Genomic DNA, 25,224 nt, shown 5'->3' with positions numbered 1-25,224 from the left:
CAAAAACACGTGGTTAAGTATTTTAGCAAAATACGTAACCCATTAGCAAAATAGAGTGTGTTGCCTTTGAAGTTTGGTGTAGATTGAAGGAACTCCTGAAGTCACGGGAGGATTAACATTAGCAACGTTAGGTAACTTTTCACCAGATTCAGACTGAACCGTAATTTGTTAACTCCTTAAAAAAAACCCAGGTTGCAGTTGTCTCAAAAATATACAAAACGTACATTCTGTCTTAAATCTCTTATCAGTCAGGACTCTTTCTATGCCTCCCATGCACCACAAAGCTGTCCCACAAATACAAGCAGTTCTACCTATATCAGAGGGCTTGAGTCAGCAGGACATCTTAAATGCGTAACTAATTTTAGATACTTTTTTCTGAATTAATATGATTCATAAACATTAAAGTTGAAATACAGGCAAACTTATTCACTGTAATAATGACAGACTTAAGCCTGTGCTTAAGGTTAATCTTTTTTCAACTGAAGCCATTAAGACAACTTACATGCATAGTGCTAAACATAAGAGTTTTGGGTACGGGGGCACAGGGAATTAGATGACCCAACCAAACATTGAGAGTTGCCACATTTTTTTATTTTTTACTGTTGACATGGTAACAACATCTAGATGAAAGCAACAACGCTCTTGCAAAATCCTGTTTAACTTGATGCCTCTTTTCTGCAGAGCCATCATTTAAGCAGCACTCGGGGCAGACGCTCGCACACCTGCGCTGCAGTCAGGTGGGGCCAAGACAGGAACAGGCACAAGAGGCCATCCAGCACCGCGCTAGGGACTTGGTGTAGTTGGCTGGGCACAGCGAAGTCATGTCTCAGTTTAAATGACTATATAAGCTACCAATCTTATTTTCAAATTCCCCATGAGATAACATTCATGAGAAAATATTACCTAAATACTCCATTGCATTATTTCTTTCCTTTTTTTTTTTTTTTACCCCCTCTTAGAGCCTTTGAAAAAAAAAGTTACTTCCTCGATTTTTGACAACTGACTTCTTGATTATAAGGCGGTTTTATTAACACCAGCCAGCCAGTGTGCTGGGATGCGAGACAGAGCAATATAATTGCTGTTCTCTCCCTCCCTCTCTGCAGCTTTCTCAGCCGAGGCTGCTTGCTCAAAGTTTCCACCCCAACTGCGTGAATTAATCTCATCAAAGCACGAGGTACTATCCAGAACAAGCCCTCAGATTTTTACGTGACAAGACAAAGATAACGAGGGTGATTTCTGGGGACGTGGTACAACCACTCAGGCTGGCCTCAGTGCCATGGGGTCCAGCACAGGAACACCCGCATCACCCCAAGGATTCATCATTAGGATACTCTGCATCTTTTAGGGAAAGCAAAAAAAGCTTTCCATCTCTATTCAAGTATCTCAGGAGCAGAACATCCTCTAGCCACCCATTCCTCATCCTCTCATTGCCTCTTTTATTTTGTCTCCATTCTGCAGGGCTACCCCCCTGGTTCAGCATCCCCTTTGGTATCCTGGCCAGACTGAAGGACCCTCAGGCAAGTAAGTGCCTTTGGTCAGTTCTCAGCTTGGATCCTCTCCTCGTTCTCCTGTGTTTCTGAGATGCACCCAAGAAGCCATCAGGCTACCCCCACAGCACTCGACAGAGAAACTCAAGCCTTGTCCCCAAGGAGTGGCACACAGATCTCCTGAGAAGATAAATAACCAAGAGCACCTCTGCCGGCTGCTGCAGTGATACCGAGTTCCAGAGTTCCTGGAAATGGGGCAGCGGGGCCTCACCAGAGCTGGCAACTGGCAGTGGCACTTCCAAACCTGGCAGACTGGGGGGGTCCCTCTTGTCAGAGATGCCTTTGTAGAGATGAATAAGGCAGTCTAAACATAAGGAAACTTTTAAATGGCTCTCAAGTTGCAAGATAATTTGTATTCCCCTCTCTTCATACCAACACATTAACCAAATACATTATTTCCATAATGAGGAGATGAACATCTGTGTGGCTTCCCAAAATTTCAAGTGGCAATACTCGAGACAAGTATTCTCTCTTTAGGGATTGACACATCAGCATTTTAAATAACCACCAAAGCTAAAAACGTAATTAAAATTCTAAGGAGACATTAAAGAAAGAGTTCAGGTGTGATTTAGTTTTGTTTTTTTTTTTTTTTAAATAAAGCACACCAATTTAATTTCACAAATTAAAGCTGCTGCAGTATCGTATTAAACTTTGCACTTGTCCCTGTGTAACCGAACTGCTTAATGCAAACTTCAGCAGCGTATGAGAAACATAAACATCTGAAGTAGAATCACGTTACTGGAAACTACTCTAAGACAGAGAGTCTCCGAGGGCTCTGGTTCACAGACCCCCGCGGCGCATCAGAGCAGTCCGCAGCCCCTCGAGCCAGATGTCGTCCCGCTAGGCAGAAAATCCGCGCCACCAGCCAGTGCAGAGCCACCCCTCCAGCTAACCTGGCTTTGGTTCTCCCTAGCTTTTACCCAATAAATCCACTAGATCTCCAGAAAAGCAAAACAAACCACAAAGCCCATACAGCTTCGCAAAGAGGTTATTTTACTACTTGGTTTCCGACTTCGGGAATCACTTATGGCAGCTAGAAAGCCATTTCCAGCCACGAACAACATACACAGAGGAGTGTCCATCCCCACCCCTGCCTGGAAGGGGCCAGCAGTTGCTCAAACCTCCTGCTTGGAAGCAGCCACCCCACAGATTTTGTTTTCCTTTAACCCAATGCCTCAGCTGTGTATTACTACTGATAGTAACAACAACAACAACAAAAAAAATTAAAAAAAAATAAATATATATTTCAACATCTTTCTTTCCACAATACCCCAATCATTTCCTTGTTGTACTTGACTCCTTTACACAGCAGCAGGCTGTAACCATCACAGAACCGTAAACACTACAAACCAAGGGATGAAGCCAGAGAACAAACAGGCTCTTTCCATGCAAATATCTTTAGCAACAGAGCCTATATGGCAGCCTCAGCACACCTACGTTGAAGAACAGAAGGGATGTCAGTAACTTCCAGATGTCATTAACAACTTCCATTAGATCCCAAAATATTTTCCTTTGGAAGTTTATTCTACATGAAGTGGTAATTAAACTGAGAAGCACAGATGAAACTTGAAAACAAACATTAAAATTATTTCCTTGTTACAAGGGTAACTGAAGGCTACTTTGAATAGATCAACCACTGTAAGTACTCCAAGACAGAAATTAGAGAAATAAAAAGAAATAAAACCTCAGTTTCACCTCAGAAACGTCTGCAGGAGCTTACTGCACCCAGGTGCTCACATACACGCCATACAGGAAGAAAGTCGAGAACCTCCTGTGCTCCACTGTGGGCAGAAAAGCAAAGGTGCTGGTACCACACCCACTCACGGAGAATCTCGTGAAGCCCAGGCACTACAGGTGGCCCTTCTCAGTGTCATAGCAAACCACTGACTCTAATTAGGCTTAATCATTACTCACAAAAATTTTCACCCTTCTCTTTTCAGTAGTAATAATCAATTTGAGGCCACTCACTTGCTTCAAACTTCATTCTTACAAATTCTAACAGTTACTTTTTGGAAGGTGAGACACATCAGGACAAAGCACAAGCTATTGCTGAACCACCAGCAAGGCTGAGAAAGCAATATGGGAGTTGTGGGGGTTTTTTTCCTGCATTTTTATATATTGCATTAGTATAAGCCTTTAGTTTGCCTGGCCCTTCTTTATTAAATAGCTTGCATGATTGATCTCATTATTAATTGTGTTCTAACTTAGTTAAGAGGGAGGAAAGACTACAGGTGTGAAAAGCTTTGGTTGACTTCAGCTTGACACCAGGTGTATATGGGAGCTCTTGGCCCTCTTAACTGTGCAGGTGCATGAATTGTAAAGAGAATAATGGCTTCTGTCTCTTCCAAAGGGAAGGGCGGCTCAGGGGTGGCTCAGCCAGTGGCAGAAACGGACACACAACACCTGGGCTTAAGCCGTGCCAACAGCCCCTGCCCCTCCACACCTCCATTGCCCAAAGAAAAGAGAAGTTTTCTAGAAGAGAAAATGAGTGGACAGAGCTGCTCCTCTGCGGAAGCAGCATCAGGCAGAGGACTGGTAGGGAGCCACAGAAACAGAGGGTGAACAGAAATCAGCTGAAAGGTCTGTGAAGGGGGTTAGTGCTCACCGACCTCTCAAGACACTGAGCCTGTGCTTTCTCTTTCTAGATCTTTTTTTCTTTCTTTCCCTTCATGTTAACAGTAGTTTGAGAGAGTGGTCAGAGGCAGTGTGACACCTTAAGCAGAAGCTCTCCATCTTTTATCATCCTATAGTAAGCAGGTGTTTCCCATGATCACGTCCTTCATCTCTTTTCAGTCCCAGACCCAGAAGGGGAGCAGTAAGCTCAGCAGCAAACTGGAGTGTGATGGTTGCCTTACAGATGTGTGTAAACATGGATGAGTGAATTAAGTGCCAGATGGACCATGTCAGGTAATTGAAAGAAAGACTGAACTCGACTTTCAAGACATACTACCTTAAGCTGCACGGAGGGATATTTTGTCTTGAACACATAGTTCTTCGCCATCCTACAATTATATTTTTACTATAAGGCAAAAGTTTTGTGTTTATCTATCCTTAGCAGGAGATCAAGACCACTGATCTAGTGACTCCTGCTTCACTTTACTAAAGAGCTAGCATATGTGACTACATGGAAGGTTTTTTCCTAAATTATTTTTCATTTCCTTTGTTGTAATGCAGTCAGTCAACAAAATTAAAATATTCCCGAAGCAGATCTGCAAACCCAGCATGAGTGAAGTGGGCACTTTAGCATTCGTTGTATCATCTTTAAGGAAATTATGTATATTATTATGTGTATTATTTCTTAAACTATTACTTTCAAAAGGCTATAATCATCCAAGCATTGACAACACAAACTAAGAAGGAAAAAACCAATCAAACAAAATACCCTTCCAAATTTCTCTCACTTTCTAAAATTAGCACATTTATTCTTGTGTCTGAACCTGTCTTACCTAGGCTCAGCCTGTTTCAGACATGCAATTCATGTGTGTTGCGTGTGTGTAGTCCCAGCAGCGGAGAAGCTGGAGCCTGCAGAGATGTTTCCCAGGATGCTCCAGATCCCCACAGCGAGAACTAGGACGGCAATCAACAGCTACTCATGCAGGAAAACACAGACACTAATAAACATGTAATACTTACAGTGAATACATTTTTAATGTATCATGTAGGCATATTAATTTTCTACTTGCAAACAGGGATGCCATGTTTGCATTTTACTCCAATACAAGTCTCACTTCTTTATTTTTGCTTTGCTTAAGAGATTGTGAAGCAGTATTTCTTTTCTGGCTTGCTAATAAAGAAAAATAATAAATAAGTCACAGAGGATTTCAGACTAATTTTAAGTGGCCTAGAAAGAGAGTCTTTTCACAGCGTAGTTACTGAATCAGAAATACCATAAGAATAAAATTTCTTGTGAGAATTTAGGAAACTTTGCTTTCAATTGAGAAAAACTGACCCCAAAGAGGAAAAGAAATATTAAACAAGTTAATACTTATTAGCATTTATAAAGGGTAATGGAATAGCTGATAAGATAAAGAAATATTGAGATGTATGAATTTAAACAGAGTGGAAATAATGCTCCTGTAAATATATTAGACTCCAAGTTATCTTAGTAGAGGATTTACTATACATGAATGAATGACACATGAGATTTAATAGACACTTCTGATAAAATATGTGCAGTTTCTCAGAGGAGCAGAAGGGAGGAGAGCTGAACATACATCCCTGGCCCCTCACCTGTCAGGCAGCTGGGTGGGGAAGGGCACCATCAGCACAGAAACGAAACGAGCCCCAGGAAATAAAAAGCAAGCCTCTGGGATGCAGTGAGGTTCAGCAGGCAGTGCAGATCCAGCGCCACTCAACTCCTCTTTGCTGCTCTGCGGGAACCTGCCTGGTTTCGCGACCGGCATGAGCCCCTCGCAAAGGGGGCTACGGGAGGTGATCCCAGAGCTGGGAGGAGCCAGAGCTGCCCTCCACCTTGTCTGCTGCCTCTCACAGATGCTCCTCCGATGGGCTTCACTGGTATTTACTTAGCAGATGGCAAAGGGATCTTGTTTGTGTGATTTTAATTTCTAATATACTAATGTTATTTTCATTTCTTGGTGCAAAAAAATAACCCTTGTAGAAAAGACTGATGACCAAACTTTTTATTTCTTCCATCACCTTATGGCACAAGCAGATTGTATTTATATTCTGTGTTTTACTGCCCCTGATTTTAGTGTCTGAACCTTCACAAATTAAAACCCCTGTAATAACTGTAAAGGAAAATGGTCACCTAGTATCCACGGACGTACATGACAAACGTGAACAATCATTAAGAGGGACCATTGGTTCTTCTGCTCAAATAAAGGTCATTCTTCATTGCCTGTTTTGCAACATCTATGGGCAGAACACCAGGCACTAGACTGGAAATGCTACAGACTATACTAAACTCATATTGCTTTGGCAAAGCAGAAAATCAGAGATGAAAAATTATCTGTTCCATTAGGAACAATCTGTGGTTCTCAGCCCTCCTGCAGAATGGCATTTCTAAAACCAGATATTTGGGATCATTCATGGCTATTTTTACCTAAACCAGGAACAGTTCATTTCAGAAAGCTCCTGCAATTTCTTTTTCCATGAAAAATACATGAAATATCCACGGCAAAACAACTACTCTGTGAATATACTTCCTATGATTTTGAAAAATGCGCTAACCTCTTAAATCATAACGTAAGAAATATCAGGAGACGTGCAACTCTCACGCAAAGAGGAGCGGGGACCTTTTCCCTCTCCCTCTCCCTCTCCACCAAAGCAGCCCCAGATCTGCCATGCTGGCAGAGGTACAGATGGACTATGGGAACACCTCACCACCCACCCTCCCTCTTCCCTTCTTCTGCTCCTTTGTTTTGGCAATGAAACCGCTCATGCTCTTGGCTCGGTACCATAACATTCTCTCAGCTCCCTGCCTCGGCTGGGTTGGGTTAAGGCTGCAAACACAACACCAGTGCTGTGCTTGGTGTGGTATCGGTGCCAGTACTGCACTGAAGGAGTGGGAGAAGGTGGCAAAATCTTTTCTTGACTTTGATTTCTATGCTTGAGCAGAATTCCAAACAAAAACATTATGCTTTGGTAATTCTCCATGAGCCAGCTCTGCTTTGGCCGCCCAGAAGGGGCTCACTCATGTGGGGTCTGCTGAGGTCCCTGGAGCTTCATCACTCTCGAGATCCCGGAAATCCCGCCAATTTTACTAACAAACAGAAAATTAATTCCTATCAACAAATGAGGCTTGAAACTCTGCACAGAGGCAAGGACTAACAGCACTGGAAGACACTGGGATTTCCTAATCTGGAGGGTTGTAGAGGAAACCATCATTCGCCTTCTTCATGTGCATGCTGTGTACTCTCCGCGTGTTGCTGAACACCCCTTGCAAGGACGGTAAGCTTGGTTGCCAGCCCAAGCTGCCCTTGGCTCTGCTGCCTTGCAAAAATGCTGGAAAGCAGCATATGGCTGGCTGCTGTGTGGAGGAAGAAACGCTCCCCCGTGAAGCCTCTCCAGTCACGGGTACCCATCAACGCCTTCTGCACAGAGCAAACCTGCGGAGGAAGGCTTGGAGGTTCCTACCAGATCACATGCAGATCAGGAGCTGGCACACAAAGAATGCAGGCTTTCTAAAAATAAAATTCTTCCCTTCTGGGTGAAAATACTCTACCCGAACGTGTCCAACAGACAGCTCAGACAACTTCAGTGTTAGATTACTGAGAGGAACACTGTTCTTCAGAAGATGCAATTCAGGCTATTCCAAAAGAAAGACCGCTGATGATACACCCGAACAGTGACCAATAGCTAAATATTATTCTGTGAATTATCTCCTCTTACAGCATCAACCGTTCTAATTTCTGTGTGTACACATCTCCCTCTCTCAAAACAACCACCCACACAATCTCCAGTGTCCTGAGATAACAGTTAAATATGAACATCAAAGAGAAAAAGCCAACATAAGCCCTGGGAGCAATACACAAAATACAGAAATATGGAGACATACATATGCACACAGAATGACTAACAGCTGGCTCCGATCAGAGAAGTGCTTCGATTTTGAAGCAAATCAGGTCTGTTGTAGGTTGGGCAAGCAGTTTATTTCATTTCAAGGGGCAAAAGAGAAAGCTCCCTGAATTTTTATTATGCAACAGTTCTTTATGGTCCAGTTAGAGCTTTCTACCTAATTTCTTTGCTATGAAGCAGCAACACCATTTAAAAAGGTACTGGTTCAAACCCCATTTGTGATAAAATTTCTTGTTAATGTTGTTGTGGTTATGAGCTGTGTCTTGCACTGAGCAGTGGTAGATAACTCTTTTTAATACTCTAAAAAGATCACACCTTCAAACTGTCTAAGAAACCCCAAAAGAACTCCAATAACTGAACACCACCAAATAGCCAGCTGTGTAACTTTAGCAAAATACTACACTGAAATGATGTAGAGGTTTACATTTCGACTTGCAATGGTATGTGCTTTTTCTAAGCGCATTGCCTCACAGGAGGTCAGGTTTGGAGCACTATGGGCACTGCCTTTGAGGCTGTGGCAGCACAGAGATCACAGCTGAGACTCTATTTCTCAGGGACCAACACTTATATGGAATCTTAAACAAAAGAAAAAACCCCAGAGGCTTCAATGACTTCGTTTAAAAGAAAACTACAAAAATAACATTAATTTGAAACTTTAAAAAAATGTGCTTCTTAACTTCTCTATATCTGCCTATTAAAAAAATAATGCTACCCTTAAGCTACTGTTCTCTTTGAACTTACTAGACTTCATCCCAAAGCCGTCGCTTCAACCCTTTAAAGTTAAGCACTGCATTGCTACTGCAACAACACAATGAACATACAACTGCTGCCTACAGTCAGGGAAATCATAGAACCATTGAATCGCAGACTGGTTTGGGTTGGAAGGGATCTTAAAAATTCCTTAGTTCCCACCCCCCTACACTGGGCAGGGCCACCTTCCACCAGCCCAGGTTGCCCAAAGCCCCGTCCAACCTGGCCTTGAACCCTTCCAGGGAGGGGGCAGCCACAGCTGCTCTGGGCAACCTGTGCCAGGGCCTCACCACCCTCACAGGGAAGAATTTCTTCCTTATAGCTAATCTAAGTTTAAACCCATTACCCCTCTCCCTATCCCCACACCCCTGATGCAGAGTCCCTCCCCCCTTTCCTGTAGCCCCTTTAAGTACTGGGAGGCCGCTCTAAGGTCTCCCCGGAGCCTTCTCTTCTCCAGGTGAACACCCCCAACTCTCTCAGCCTGTCCTCACAGGGAGGTGCTCCAGCCCCCCCATCATCTTTGTGGCCTCCTCTGGACCCACTCGAGCAGGTCCGTGTCCTTCTGATGTTGGTGTCCCCAGAGCTGGACACAGCACTGCAGGGGGGGCTCATGAGAGCAGAGCAGAGGGGGAGAATCCCCTCCCTCGACCTGCTGGCCACACTTCTCTTGATGCAGCCCAGGGTACAGGTGGTTTTCTGGGCATGGTACTCTCCAGCATTGCCATATCGATCAGTCTCAGGAGACCGGGCATTACTGCGCCATGGTATTTAAGCCAACATTTAATCACACAACACTTTTCACCATGAAGCTTCAAACTGGCAGCCTATGAGAGATCATGTAAGAGAAGTGAGGCATGATACCTGACTCACTAAGCATTCCAGGTAAGCACGTTCACTTTGGCAGTGCTCAGCCCAGCCTGTTGCACACATCTGTCTGTCCGTCTGTCCTTGCACACTGCACTCCTGTAGCACGACTCTGTATGTACACAGGCAAAACGCAATGAGATTCAGCACTAAACCAGGAGGAATCAAAGCTAATCTTAACTCCCAGAGTGGCTTTACAACAGGCTGGAATCGATATGCAATAAACTTTTCACGGCTGCCAGTGTGTCTTGGATTCCCAGGTAACCACAGTATTAATTTAAATTCAATTAACAGCTTCATCAGCATTGGGAAAGATACATTCCTAACAACTTTGTGGGTAGAATGACTTCAAACACTGCATGATTGATACAGAATGAAATGGTAAATTCTTCACCTCCGCGTGGCCAGCGAGCACTTTCTTTATAAGGAATATGAAGTGCCATTTAAAAGCATCTTTTTGACAAAATGTACTGGATGAAATAATGAACCTATCTTAACAGACGATACATTTCTGTAGTTACTTACTAATAACATGAGCACAAAACACCCTTAGCATTTTTATTCCAAAGCTGCTAAAGACAATTTACTCATGGGGGAAAAATGCAAATAAATATTTATATATAGAGTCCTTCGTGCAAACTTTGCTTGTAAGAAACAGTGTCCAAACCAAATTTGTTCTGTCAAACTACTGATACAAAACAGCCTTGAAATATATATCCTGATTGTTGTTGATTGTAATTACACCATTTAAACCCCCAGAAAGAGGATGAACACACCCATATGCCCCCTCCCAGGTGCCAGGGTCCTCCGCTGGCAATGCAGGGAAGGGGAGGTTGCTGAGCTGGTTCCCACCACTGAAACTGCCAACCTGGAGGTGCCGAGGAAGAACAAACCCATTGATGCTGGAGACTTTGTGGCAGTACAGGAAGTAAAATGGGTCAGATGGGCAGTGCCAAGGACAGGAGAGGAAAATTCAAGGGAGGTAATGGGAAGAATGAGTAAATTCTGGGAGTGATGGTCCATGCTACTTCTCCTATGTCCTGACGATGGGTGTCCCCTCGGGCTTTTGGAGTCCACGGGCTCTGCTATAGCAAGGCTGCAGCAATCCCCTGGCCCCCACAGCCCAGGATGAACCAAACCCCCCGAGCCACGTCTTTCCATCTCACTCTCGTAAAATCACACACTCGCACCCCAGGGACATAGAGAAAAGGCTTGAGAACAACAGAGCACTGTGAAAGACTCTGAACCAGGCTGTAAACAAACAAACAAACAAATATCTGAACCAGACTACTTTGCAAATATTACAAGCTGTAAGACAGCTCTCTGTTCTGTGCAGGGAGGAGGTGGGTAAGTGCTGCACAAAGCACATCTTTCCCAGAGAAACATCCTGGGGTAAATGCAGCCATAGCCAGATGCAGAACAGCATGCCCGTAGTTACTAACGTTGGACAAAATTCAATACTGTCTCTAGCACAGAAGAAGATGAACCCTGAGCTCCTTTGCTTTGCTAGACTGGAGATGCGAAGGTAAAATATTTGAGAACCACTAAATAGCAAGATATAATTTCATTCTAATTTTTTTCTTAAATCACTGTTCTTTCATTGTTTATTTCCCGGTTTGATACCGCCCAAACAAAAAAGAAGCAAATTAAGGTCTTGTTGGAAATAAAACCAAAACATTAAAAACACGATTCACCATCTATTTTGAAGACAAACATCTGAAAAATTCAAGGACAGTTATGTTGTTTTACAGCACCTGCAATGCTTCTGTTTTTTTAAATAGCTATTCACTTCCTTGTGCTGAATTTGAGCCACCCTTTAACCTCATTGCCGAGCACTTCACAAGACTGCAAACCTCGGCCACATCCATAGCTTGCTGGAATCGAATCATTAAACTTAAATCTAATTGAATCCCACTCTTCAGCTGCATCAAATTCTGAACTCAGACCATAAAGAATATTTTCTTCATCATTGGTGAAGCATTTTACCAGACTTTCAAAATAATGAACATCATATATATATATATACACATACACACACACATTAGCCTCTGTATTTCTCTTACAGCTGTTCCTCTCCTTTGTTTCATTTCACTGTGAGCTGGTGTCCATGAGAACAGATCACATAAAAATAAGAAAGATAAGGAAGAATATTTTGAAAGAAAAAAAGTTAGAGGAAGACCCAGATATCTGAAAGTGCTATGTCAGTAGCACGGATGCTAACAACATGAACCACAGTATAACAGCGCAATTTGAAAATTTTCACACAGAAAAAGGCATAGGAACAACAGAAGGCAAGACGTAAGTAGATAGTTGTTGATCTTATTTACAGCTGAGGTTAAGAGAAAAACAATTTCTAAGATATCTCTGCATAGAGAGTCATTTTTTATTCATGCAAATTATATTTATTTATATTTGAAACTTTGTAAGAGCTACTGGAAGCATTTAGACTGGCTAAGATTTACAGAAATTACTTATCTCTGTTCTAGTTCTTTCTCTAGGACTTTATGATTCATATTTCCTAAGAAGAAAATGTCCAATATTTTCCACAGATCCTGCGAACCTCAATGTATCAGAGTGAGTGGATTTCAAAAGAACATCCAAAATTCATATTGTCTCTTGGAAACACTAGTATTCATTACTTTGTGTGGGGGTTTAACAAAGATACTAAGAGGTATCAGCAAGGACTTGCCAGGTATTAGCTCTTCCTGGGCTACGCCTTGAGTGAGAGGTTTGAGCTTGGGGAGGATGCCCAGGGATGCCACCTCGGCTGTGATGCCTGGGCATCTCTGAGCACCTCAACCAGCTCTGCATGGGACCAACAGCGAAAGGATAAATATTAAGAGTTGTACAGTAGGAATATTTTTTCAGGAATAAAGCTGCTTATTTCCTCATTTCAGCTGTGACACTGCATTTGATAAAAATATGTTGCTGGGCCGCCACTCAAGAGAGCTGTAACCACCTTTCAAGGGCCCAATCCTGAATGTTACTCTTTTACCTGTCGTGCGTCTACTGCTGCACTCCTCAAGGAGTTTAATGAGTCATTTTTAATCTGAATAGATACTACAGTCCTATATAAGCAAATTTAAAATCTGAAGTGTAGATATTGCTTAGACTAGAAGAAAAAAAAAAAAAAGGAAAAGAACAAAAGGGGAAAAGACACTTATTCTGAAAGCCAAGACCTGACCCCATTCCTCGGACTTGAATATCTCCTGAATGTGCACTGTCTAACAGCTTTCTGTGTTGAATTCAGCAAGTACTCTACAGACCTGCTCCAGAAAGATCAGGCTTTTCCATCTCTCATGCCACAAATGTCTTCTTATCACTGGCAGAAAGATCTGCTCTTCCTCTAGGGAAAGAATTTAGGAACTCCTGACTATGAATCTGCCTGCTAGGGAGAACTTTAATGGATGTCTGGACCAGAGTATTATCATCTTTAGTCAGAGGGTCATCCAGGTAACTCTTATATACATCTATATGGTGTCATAAAGAGAGGTACCCCAGGCAGTTAAGATGTATAATTAGATTTGGGTACAGTAGTGATAACAAGAGGAGGAAATGCTCTGAAGCTTATTAAATCTACTGAAACATGAAGAGGCAAAGTGGCAGTGGAATACTTAAAGGTCAGTTTGTGATTAAAAAGATTAGTGTGGAATGAGTTCATTTCCATCTACAAAGAAATAGGGTTGCAGTTCATCCCAGCCATCGTTTGGGGAAGACTGCAGCTGGAATGATGGTCCAAGCCGTGAGAATCCAGGGAGTGTTTCCATACTTTGTTTCTTGCTGGTTTGGATGGTCTACAAAGCTTCTGGGACTGTAAATGAAAAATGTGACAAATGAACAACTTTTGCTTAGACTATCACTGCCTAAGGAAAAGACAACCACGTCCAGTAATTTGCTAGTCTGAAGGCAAGCACCTCAGCCGAACCGCAAGAACAAAACAGTGGTTTTTTTGAAGTCCCAACCTTTCTTTTCATTTTCCACTGTGCTTCCATTTTCCCTCTGGCACCCGACATTTTGGGAACTTGTTATACCTGCCTCAACATCTCCCATTTCCACCACAATCTTTGTCACATCATTACTCCACAACAGCCTGCTTTGGCTTGTCCAAAATCCTCCTGTAGCTCACACTTGCTCCTCTTCAGGGCGTTTCACCCTTCCATGGTTAGCCGGACAGTCTTTCTGTTTTTCAACATCAAACTGATACGGGAATCTCCCCCATGTGCAAAGTTTACTTTTTTTCTTCAGGTGAATGAAGAACAATAAGGATTTCTGGGGAATAAAGCAGCAGTAGGTAAAACCCCACCAAACACATTTTGGAGAATGACTTTCTGGAGACTTTTTTTCTGGTGTGTTGCTGTTTTAATGAATGTCAGATGCACGCAGAGCCACAGATGTTCCTAATTTCTGTATTATTGTGAAATTAATATAATAGTAATAATAATAATAGTACATCCCATTAGAATTTTATTTACAAAATACATCTTTTGTTTGTTGTTTAAAAGGTTTACTTTTTTTTCCTCATCTTCCGGTGCTAACACTCAGCAGTTACATTACACATTTTCACAAGAAGGTTACAAGGATATACTCTGAGTAAAAGATTATACAAAATAAGGCAGATGGCTGCAAACTCTTACACACGTAAGCACAGGCACTTGCGGTCCTGCAATGCAGCACACTGTACTTGTTCCTCGGAGCATACACTGGGTTTCAGAACTGGGCTGAAGTTTTAGTGATCTTCTGTGAGCACGAGGACACACCATCACAACCGCGTTTTGGAAGAGTTCAAAGTAACAGTAACCAGAAGAAAATATTCTGCTGCCATATTTGTTCTAAAAATAAATATATTCTTTTCTTTTGCCCTGAAAACTCCACAAAGCCATTCAGCTTCGCTGATACTTGGTTAAGTTGGATCTGGAGCTTGTTTCAAAACAAGTTTTCATGAAGGGATTACTAGTTCCGTGTGCACTTCCTCTGGCTCACCGACTACTGCAATTATGTAAATAAGATGTGACTTTATCCTTTCAGCATAATTACATCAAACACAATTGGGCTATATTAAGACTGCCTTAAGATGAATGAAATCAGTTCATGTAATGATTTCCTAAATCACCCCGTGGGACTATGGCAAGGAAAATTTTGTCCCAAGAGTGACATCAAGTATGAAGACAAATAACTGTGTATCTGGGGCCTGATTCTACAAGAAACTGAGTGCTTTAGAGTCTCTCTGGAGTTGAAGGCTGATGGGGTATTCCCCCTGTTACCAAAAATAGGAACTTCAAATACTATATATGTAGATAGGTGCAAACACAGCAGCACACCTGCGTTTCACATCTGTATTTTGAATTGAAAAGTCATGGCTGGTGGAGAAGAGTTATTTGAAAAAATATCTTTTTCTATATGACTGCTTCAGTTTATGACTTGTATGACCAATAGCTTTACAGACATAAAAAAAAAATCTGATAATCCAAAATTACCATATACACTTGAAGATGCAGGCACATTAATTTTCAATGCAGTTTACCGTTTCTTGGCTTATTAGCCTAACATTTTTCCCCGAAGCATGAGAAGAGGTTAGTGGTATCACATATTTCAGCTTCAGTTATGGGAGCTGCAGTGCGCTCAGGTTCCAGCGAAGTTCGTTAGGAATCTTTTTCTAACGTATTACAAATGCTATTTAACACAGTGATAAAAATAAAGCATAAAAAAGGACGATGCTCTTGAGTAAAATAAGGGTAAGCCCCTCATTCATGATTACTGAAGTTCTCACCAAACCCAGTGGGAATTAAGCTCGTGCTTAACAGTTGCCTTGACCCAGAGCCCGTGAGCTGCAGGGGCAGGCGGCAGCAGTGCTGCACACCACTGCACACAGAGGAGACTGCTAGGCTGAGATGCTGCTCAAGACACGGTCCTTCGGGGCACACTGAGTTCTATTCTGCTAATTTGGTTTGTTTCCATCAATTTATAGGGAAAATCAAGGCTTCTTATTTCATTTATTTTATGTCTTCATCAAAAGAAATGCATTACTACATGTTAGGAAGCAGATGTTCATTGCTGGATGATAAAAGAATAGCATTAAGATGTCTGTTTCCAGTTCTCTCGGATTCATAACAAAACGAAATGACTACAACAAAAACAAAACAACATACAGCAGTCTAAATGCCAGAAAGGCAGACAATCCATGCGGGTAACAGCCCCATTACAGAGAGAAATGCTAATACCTAAGGATTACTTACTTCTGTAAGTAACAGATTTTACTGGGTGTTTCTCGCAGTGGATGAAACAAAGGGAATCGGTCTGAAAGGGGAAATGTTGAGTTCTGGAAAACTGCTTCAGGAGAATGGGAATTTGCTCTGTGCTCTTAACCACCCCTTTACTCTTCCTCCAAACAGGAGTAAGCAGATGGCAGGTACAGATGGCAATTAGGGATGGATGAACGGGATTGCAAAAGGTAAGAACCAGCCTGAACCTTTCTGAGCAGTCACAGAGAAGCCAGGAAACATTCGCTATTGAGCTGCAACTGCTTTTCTGGGACACTTTGCTCTGCCTCTCCTTTCATAACAAGTACAGAATCTACTTCTGGCTGAGCGCTTTTCCCTTTCCAGAAAGTAACATGCAACTCACAGACCTCAAAATATGTATCCTGCTGCATGGCATTTGGTTCTGAAGAATGAACGCAGTTATCTATGTAGGCAAAATGTAATTTAAGTGTCACAAACAAGTAAGCACGCAAACTATGTGACTACAAGCACAAACTGCAAGTAGCCACCTTTTAGGAACTGGTCTAATATATATAGCAAATAAGACACTTGTGGGCTCAGTGGACATTTTTTTGCAGATACACTTGTATTTGTAACTGTTATTTAACTGGCTTTCTATACCTGAACGCTCCCACTCCGTTATTGTCACATACTGTGTCAAAAAGCGAACCTCATGTTCCCCATTATGTCCAATGTGTTTAATATGTAATATAGAAGGAAAAAAAAAAAATTAAAACAAACCAACTTGGAAAGTTTTTGTTTCTGTGTACTGTTGGCAGACTTTTTGTTTCTGTGTCAGAAACCCTCAGGGATGAATACAGACAGTATGAAAAGATTATTAAAATATCCTGGTTTTCAGAAACAAAACACTTCATTGTCTATCAACGACGTACTTATGGAGAAGTAACATGCAAAAATGCCTCCAGGGTTTAAAAAATGTAAAAGGATGAAGCATATTATATACCTGAGAAGAATAACTAATGAGGTGTAGACACAGTAAAAATGAATGCAAATATTTGGTTTTCCTGTGAGTGAAGACACTAGAGCCCATTTTAATGTGGGCAACATGTTCAGGGACTCTTTGGAGACCCTGCCTGACACAAAGCCCTCTGTTAGCTGAGGAGTTTGTTCTCTTTACTTCCCTTGTAAAGAACTTCTCTTTTCATATTACAGAGAACACGGACTCTACTCAGTGAGTTTGGTTTGCCCAGAGGAAGCCATTTGGATAGTTAAGCATCTATACAGATAACAGGGGTAACAAACTGATCAGACTACAAACCCTTCAGGAAAAGGAAGAAATGTTCACAAACATAGGGATTATGTCAAAAAAGCGTCTCCATATTTATATATGCACATGTATATGTACAAGTACACATATTTGTGAAGCACACAAGCAATAGGTATAAATTATAGTGCTTGATCTGAATGAAATAAAAGTTAAGCTAAGTTCAAACAGAAACTGCTGATTTAAAAATGAATTTTTACTTCTTCAGTAGAAAACTTACCCACTGCTTCAGAGATGATACATAAATTGCAAAAGATTTTCTCTTCCTACGTATATTCATGATATGTTAAGAAGTTTTTGGTTTCCTTTCTTTTAAGTGATAAAGGCCCTGTCATATTAACACAGCTTAATATAAGCTCTGCAATCATGTATTTAATAAATAACTGCTGGTAGCTTCTCAGATGCAGAACACAGGCATTTAGGAACATTTCAGGAGATGAAGACTTCCTCACTGTACTTTATACCATTTGTATCTTACTCTGTCTGTACACATTTATTCCCAAAACACGTGTGAGAGAAAAATACGAGCGATCAATTTTGTACTACCAGCGTTTCAGGAAGCAGGAGAGAGAGTCAAGCAGAAGTGAGCTCTTACCCTCTATGGTTGCTCGTTTGGGCAGGATGGTGATGGCTCCCTCAGCGACGTCCTCCTGCTGAAGTAACGGGCTCACCTTGGAGCCCCACGTGTCCGAACCCACCCATAGGAAATGGCCCACTTGATCTGCCCTCTTAGCGGCTGCAAGGATTTGCCTGTGGAAAAGAATATTTTGTTCACAAATTAATTTCATATGAACATACAACTGCTTGGGAAAAGCATGTTGCAACTGCAGAATGAACAGAAATAGCATATCCTTGTAACCAACAGAGCGCAGGAATTTCACAACACACTGCGTCCTGTTCCATGCAGCACAGATTGAACCTTTCCTTTAATTCACTCTGTAGCCTAAGACTGAAATCCTGATTCCACTAAAACTTTAAATTTTGCCACTGACTTTACTGAAACTTTACCCTAATTTCTTTGTGTCTCATTTTGTAGAACTGATCCTCTCAGCAGTCGACAATGCCATCGCAAATTTAAGCTAATTTAAAATTCTGGAGAGAGAAGATATAACATGGGCAAGAGAGAAATGAGAGTCACATTTTTAAATATACTTTTTTTTTTTACAAGTAAATGGTATGTGGTTAAACCTTGAGCACCTTACATGGTTTAATCTTGAACATCCAAGCCATTTTATCAGTAGTAACCATTATTTGCCATAAAATAGACTCAGAATTAATGAATAATACATAGTAGTATGAGCTTGCAGTGAGGGGCATCTTAATGGCTCTTTGAGAGGTTAGGTCTGGACTGCCACCCAATGCATGAGTAACCCTACACCTGGGAAAATCTTCCAGACCTCCATCAACATTCCTGTCCCCCCACTACTGCAATGCACAGTCTGGGGCACCACGGGAGCCAGCGCGGCAACACTATCACCTCTGTGTCTGGTGCTACCCTCCACAGCACACACTCCACATCCCCGCACTGCTCTTACCAACAGACATTTCCACTTCATTATTCATATTATTATTTGCTTTCTCTTTTCTGCATAGCTATCAAGCACAAATGAATTCATTCCCTCAGTCATCCTTACTTTATGTCCTCATCATTGGCAAAAATAACGATGGCCCTGGCATTGGGAGTTTCTAGGAGCTGCTTGATAATTTTATCAAAGTCGATGGTCTTGTCCTTGCGATCCTGGGGGATTTTCAGGGACTGAGCAATGCAGAGCCCACCTGTTTAAGAAAGAAGAAAGAAAAAAAGGACTCTGTCACTGGAGAGTACAGGAAAGGCAGTGGGAAATACACATGGCTGGAAGGGAAGCCTGGGAGAAAGAGAAACTCTCTGATTGGATCACTGCCCTTACGGAGCACTTAATCCTCATGTCAAGCTTCCTGAGGGATTCGAATAATTATTTTTTTTTGTAGAGCACTCGTTGCGATGCACACAGTCTGCATGCCTGTGTAGGGTCAGGGATTAAACAGATGGTCAAAACCAGTATCATAGAAAAGCAAAATAAACAAATAAACCAGTCAGTAGAGGGATTTAAAAAACCATAAACAAACAACGACCTGAACAAGTTTAAACTGATTAAAAAAAACCAAACCAACAGGCTGAAAGGCAAGTGATGTTGACAATTTACTGAAAAACAAACTTTATCTCAGTGAAGAACTGAGATTCTTCTTAATTTTGCCAGTTGATGAATATCGAGGGAAAATGCTTTCACTGAAAAAACCTATCTGGAATAGGAACAGGAAAAGAATTGAGATATTGGCAAAGCAAAGATGGCTCAAGAAATTCCTTCCTCATTCAAATGCCCATCACCAAATGGGATGGAGCAGCTCAAGAAACTGAAGCCTCATGATAAAGTACATGTCTGTGAACTGGACTTCTCATACACACAGAGGAAACATTGCAATCACCATAGTATCAACACAGTAACAGTGATAAATACATCCACACCAAAGAAATATTCACTTGTAGAACACTTCACATGTTACAGTTCTATTGTTTTATGGTTGGGGTTTTTTTTGGGGGGTGGGGAGGAGAATCCCATCTCCAGTGATATTCTTCTCATTACTGGCAGATGACAATACAACTTTTGCCTTCATTGTTTTGTTTCTCAGTAATAAACACTTTCATCTTTTATGACATCTTAGATACCAACTTCCTCAGTATACTGCACAGTGTGTTAATTAATAAAGTATCAGAGATGCATAACAGGAAACAGCAGCGGGGATGAGTTAATTAAAAGACATCAGGACAAAAGAGATATTCACAGACATACTTTAAATACGGATTTTAAAGAACCATTCAGTGAAGTAATAGAGAAGGTGTTCTCAGGGAAAGAGCATAGAGGAGGTGGCTAATCCACTGTTGGCACACACTGTCTGCCTGCAGCCTGCCAAGGGGTAACGTCGTCATCCCAAAGCATGGCAAGGCAGGCGTACAAACACCTGGAGGAAAATCACTGAAAATCCATAAAGACCAAGTATGTGGCTTGAAAATTGCAAAATATGGCTCTTGTGCAAATCTCTGAAGACTTTACAAAGTCAGCCAGGATCATTTTTTCCTTATTTTAGATGCAGAGGAGCTGAGACACAGAGGTTGTCTTAAGTCATGCCAGGTCTCTTGGTACTAGCTGATCCAAAAACTCCAGGGAAATAAAGATTGGGATCGGTGGGAGGAAATAAAATGGTGAAAAGGAAAGGCTGAAAAAGAATAAACCAGAATAATAACCCCCAAGTTGTTCTCTGCCTCACATAGAATTTTTCTTTTAGTTTTACAATTATTACAGCCTGAAATTACTGCAACCTGTTGTTTTTTTTTTTCTTTAGGCGTAAACCATACCAATTTTTAAAAGTAAACTTCATTTTTAAATGAGGAGGGGAATTCTCACTGATAGTAAGTTCAGAGAGTTTAAACATTTAAAAATACTCTTTCTATTTTCCCCAGCTAAAATTAGATGGATTGGACAAATCCATGAGCAGAGTTACCTAGCTTTCCTGAAATGCTCCCCTCGGCAGGGATTACACACTGGTTAAAAGCACAACCCTCTCAGCTGAGGCTCCTGCTCCACACACAGGGCCAAGGCATCTCCCAAGCACAGGGTGCTCACAGACCACTGGAAACTGAGGGGAAGCCATCCGTGTGTCTCTGCTAAGGAAAAATCTCTCCACCCTGGCATCATGCCTAAGGAGAATTTAAAATTATTAGCTGCTCCTGGAAAGTATCCGCGCCCTCCCTGGCACTCCATCATGCCAAGCCAAGCTACTTTGAATCTCCCATGAGAGACTCTGATTTCTCTTCTTAAATAAGGACGTCAGCAACTTTGGAGAATTCACTGAGAGAAAAAACAAAACAAAACAAAACAAAAACCAAACCACAACAAACCAAACAAAAACAAACCAACCCACAGACTGTTAGAAATCTCCAAGATCTGTACTTGAAAATTCATGCATTCCCTCCACAGTGTCCTTTCAAGAGGCTCCCACTTTGGCACAGCAGAATGGGGAAGATATATTTTATTGTTTCGAGACCAAAGGGCTTTCGCATGCTGGATGGAGCCATTATTTAGACACATCTGAAGATGCTGTGAAGATCCTGTGCAATCGTTCATAGCTCTCCATTGCTTTCACTCAAAAAATGCATGCTCACTCACGGGAGGATTGCAAATACAAGCCCAAGGAGCAGACGCCAGCAGACAGGCAGGCAGAGCAACGTTCCCCCAGATCACCTGATTTCTCATTACTGCACCAATAAGTAACTTTAAGAGCGTTTTAAATCAGGACAGAAGAATGCTTACAGGCGCTTATCCCCAGATACCACACACCACAGCTCTACCAGTGAAATGACCACCCCCTCAGGCACGGAGAGAGATGCAAGCAAAAGGATCTCAGACCTGGCATCCATGACAGTCACATTTCTGTAGGTAACAGTCTATCTACACTAAAGAATCCTGGGATCCAGGGGAAAAAAAAAACCCCCCCCCCCCCCTTCCAGAACAGGTGATACATTGTTGTAAAACTATCATTAAAAAAAAATCAGTATTTAATATTAAGTCATTGTGACCTACATGATTTAAGTGCTTGGAAAAAAGGCTAAAATTACTGGGAAGGCTGCTAGCTCAGCAACCCACCCTGACAATAATTACACCTATTGTGCGGGTCATGCAATCTCTATTGCCTGGATGGAGAAGCCAAAAATCTTATTATAGTCGATAATGATTACAGCTGAACTGAGCATCTTTGGACAGAGAGACAGCTGTGGCCAGGCTCTCCATACAAAAGGAAAAAAGCCTCTATTGGAATGTACAGCTTCAAAGTGTGTAATTTCCATGGGTTTTTTAAAGAAAAAAAGGACCTAGGGTGGAGAAAGGAAACAGTTTGGAACTTGGGAGGGCAGATTTCAGGTCGGTTTTGCGATACAGAGTTTTCTATTACTTTTGGGAGGTCAGCTCTTAGTTTCTCTGCTGTTCACTGGTGAAGGGAAGTAACACGGCTCCTTTTGCAACATGCCGACTCTCGTGAGCGTGCAGTGGTCAGCCACTGCGCGGTTAGCCCAAGCTAGCTGGAGAGCTGCTCTTACATCCAGGGTGGTGGAAGAGCTTTCCCAAACGGAGCCGATGATGTGATACCCTGTTAACCCTCGTGTCATCTCTGGCACAAAGAAGTTGTGGATAAATGGTAAGCAGGAATTAGAAATGGTAAATGTCAATGATTAAACCCAAAACATTTTATCTACAGTATGGTAGCTATGATACTTTCACTAAAACAGCACCAGGAGAGACTGGCATCAAACAGCACTCTGAAGCAGCATTAGGAACAGAAAGGGCTAGAGCTGTAGAAAGTAGATCAAGAGAAAATAAAAAAGGCAGAGAAGTAAGATGCAGGAGGACCAAGGCCCAGATAATACAATTCAGACATGTTGATGGAAATTCTGATTTTAAGCCGCTAGTGTTTCTTCCAGGAAAGTGACACTATTACAAATTGACTAATATGTGCTCCCAGACACCAAAATGGGTCAACACGTATTATTTTCTTATTTGCTTTGTTTTGCTCAAGTCCACACCGGGCAGCATTTGACATCGGAGTACAAGCTCTTACTGTAGCAGCAGGGTGATCCATCCCAGCCACCCGACTATTCCAGTCACATTAGCTTCCGTTTACATCCAAGCTTATGAGCTTGAATAAAAGCGTTTCGATCTTGGCAGAGGACCTCACGGCAGGCAGAGGCACACATCATTTTTCATGCCTTAGCAATAATAGATGCCCAAGGAATTGGGTGTACATTGTCCAAATGACACATATAGAATAATTCTAACTTTCATATTCTCATCCTGCATTCTTATTACTCTAGGAAACGTACGCACAGGTATTTAAACTGTCAGGTTAATTCACAGTACTCCTGAGGTAAAAACCTCCAAGGGAATTAAGCAGTAAAATTGTGAAAGTTGCAGATTAAGGGGTTTTGTCATAGGATTTCTGCAGTAATACATTACCCTTGATGCACCAAAGAAGTGGCAAATGCTCTAACGAGCTACAAACTGCTGTGGCAATTAATGGCAGCCTGGGAGTCCCTGTGCCCTGCGTAGCACTGGGAGCCTCCCAGTCCATCCCAGGACTGGTCTCACCAGCAGTACCACCCTTTGAACCAACTGCTACAGAGGGTTCCCGTTGTTTGCTACCGTTACTTCTGCCTAGGGAGTGAAGAAAGCAGATAACTAACTGCGATTCTGCAGCCAAGTGTAAAGGCCATTATAAAAATAACAGATATTCATAGAATCACAGAATCCCAGGTTCTGGAAGGGACCTCAAGGATCATCTGGTCCAACCTTTCTTGGCAAAGGCACGGTCTAGACAAGATGGCCCAGCACGCTGCCCAGCTGAATCTTTAAAGTGTCCAGTGTTGGAGAATTAGAGATTCTGAACTCTAGTATATATAAGATACATCATTCAAGCAATTCTGCAAGCAAATGTTTAACTCCTTTAATGATGGATTTTTAGAAATTCACAGGAATCAGTATATGGAAGGTGGTAAAACGACGATGAGGCAGTCAGTTCTGTACCACTCTATCCTTGAAACAATATTCTTTCTCTTCTAGGCTATGTATAGAACTCTAACATTGGCATCTTTTTCATCCTTCCCTGCTGCCAGCAAATGTTTCTGTAGTAACATCAAATCCGGGATGGGAACACCAGGAGCAGACCTGGTAGGTTCAGCCTTTCCAGATGCGCCTTTGTCCAACAAGTAAGCCATGAAAACGCACAATAATCTATGAAAAGGATAAGACAACAAGGCAAACCATCTCCTCAAACAATACCTTGAAAATTATTTGGTTTTACAAGCTTCTAGTTTTCCCAGTGGTTTGTGCCACTTTGGCAAACTGATCTGATTGTTTGGGATTGTTCCCGGCATTAAAATTCCCCACACTGCAACCACTGGCAGCACTCTGAGAAAACACAGAAATGCTAACATTTCAACCGAAATGAACAGCACCTCCAGATTTTATTTTTTTTTTGGCAAACAAAATACAAAGTGAAGTTGGGTCCTTTTGCCCTGGCTGGTAAAAAACAATTTTTCCTCTGATTTTTTTTTTTTTCCAGTAGAAGGGCCCTCTGAACTTCATTAAGTCACTGACAAGACTTATTTTAGCAGACTTTGTCTCAAGAAATGCCATTTCTAGTTAATGTTTGCATAAAGAGAACCTTCTTCAGTTTCACTTTGATCCTTATAATGGCCCCTACTTTCTCACACACTTCTGGAGAAGTTTTAATTAAGTGATTCTGGAGACAGAAGAAATTCACCTTAAGGTACTGCTCAGGATGCTGGCAATTACAGATGTACAAATACATGATTTTTTTGGTTTGGCTGCCAGACTGAAAAAGAAAATTTATAGATTAAACTTTTTTTTTGTTGCTAGATCTTCATTTTTTCTCATTAAAATAAAAAGACATACAATTAATTTTACCTAAACCAAAAATCTCTATTTAATCTGAATTGAAAACAGTCATTATTAGGGATCTGTAGGAGGAAACAAATGAGGAGCTACATAGGAGATTCTGGTGTCTCCCTCCTACCCAATGATTAAAAGACTCATCAAAAAATGTGAGTTTCCTGCTTTCCCAGAGAGGTGTTGAACTTGGACCTCAGACTTCCCAGTGCCCTGACCTGCCATGGCCTACCGATACCTGGGGCACAGTGCCTGTGCCTGTCTGCAGAGCCGCACCATCCTCAACTAGAACAAAAGGTGAAGCTGATGTTCAGTCAAAGAACAGTGTCAATAAACAAGATCAAAGCCACCACGCACAACAGGCCGATTGCTCTCAGGTACAAGAGGGGACCCCAGCTCTCCCACACGAGCACAGTAGTGCCCAAGCCGCTGAAAGCAGCAAGATGACACCAGACTGACGATGTACAGTCCTCCTCATGTTCCTCCCCCAC

At 41.8% G+C, this 25,224-nt stretch overlaps 1 protein-coding gene across 3 annotated transcripts in view; it reads right to left on the bottom strand.

The window, feature by feature from the left end:
• The window catches only part of GRM7 (glutamate metabotropic receptor 7), a 206,532-nt gene that overhangs the window by 129,007 nt on the left and 52,301 nt on the right, over positions 1 to 25,224 (bottom strand). For all 3 annotated transcript variants that reach the window (XM_026857425.1, XM_026857424.1, XM_026857426.1), the window contains exons 2-3: positions 18,875 to 19,016; positions 17,836 to 17,990 (exon numbers count right to left, since the gene is read on the bottom strand). In XM_026857425.1, coding sequence (XP_026713226.1) covers positions 17,836 to 17,990; positions 18,875 to 19,016 — 297 coding nt within the window. The remainder of the gene's footprint in view (positions 1 to 17,835; positions 17,991 to 18,874; positions 19,017 to 25,224) is intronic.

Source organism: Athene cunicularia (assembly GCF_003259725.1).
Source record: "Athene cunicularia isolate RWA chromosome 12 unlocalized genomic scaffold, athCun1 chr12_part1, whole genome shotgun sequence".
Taxonomy (NCBI): domain Eukaryota; kingdom Metazoa; phylum Chordata; class Aves; order Strigiformes; family Strigidae; genus Athene; species Athene cunicularia.
The sequence above is the reverse complement of the archived record's forward strand: the minus strand, read 5'-3'. Positions and strand labels throughout refer to the sequence as shown.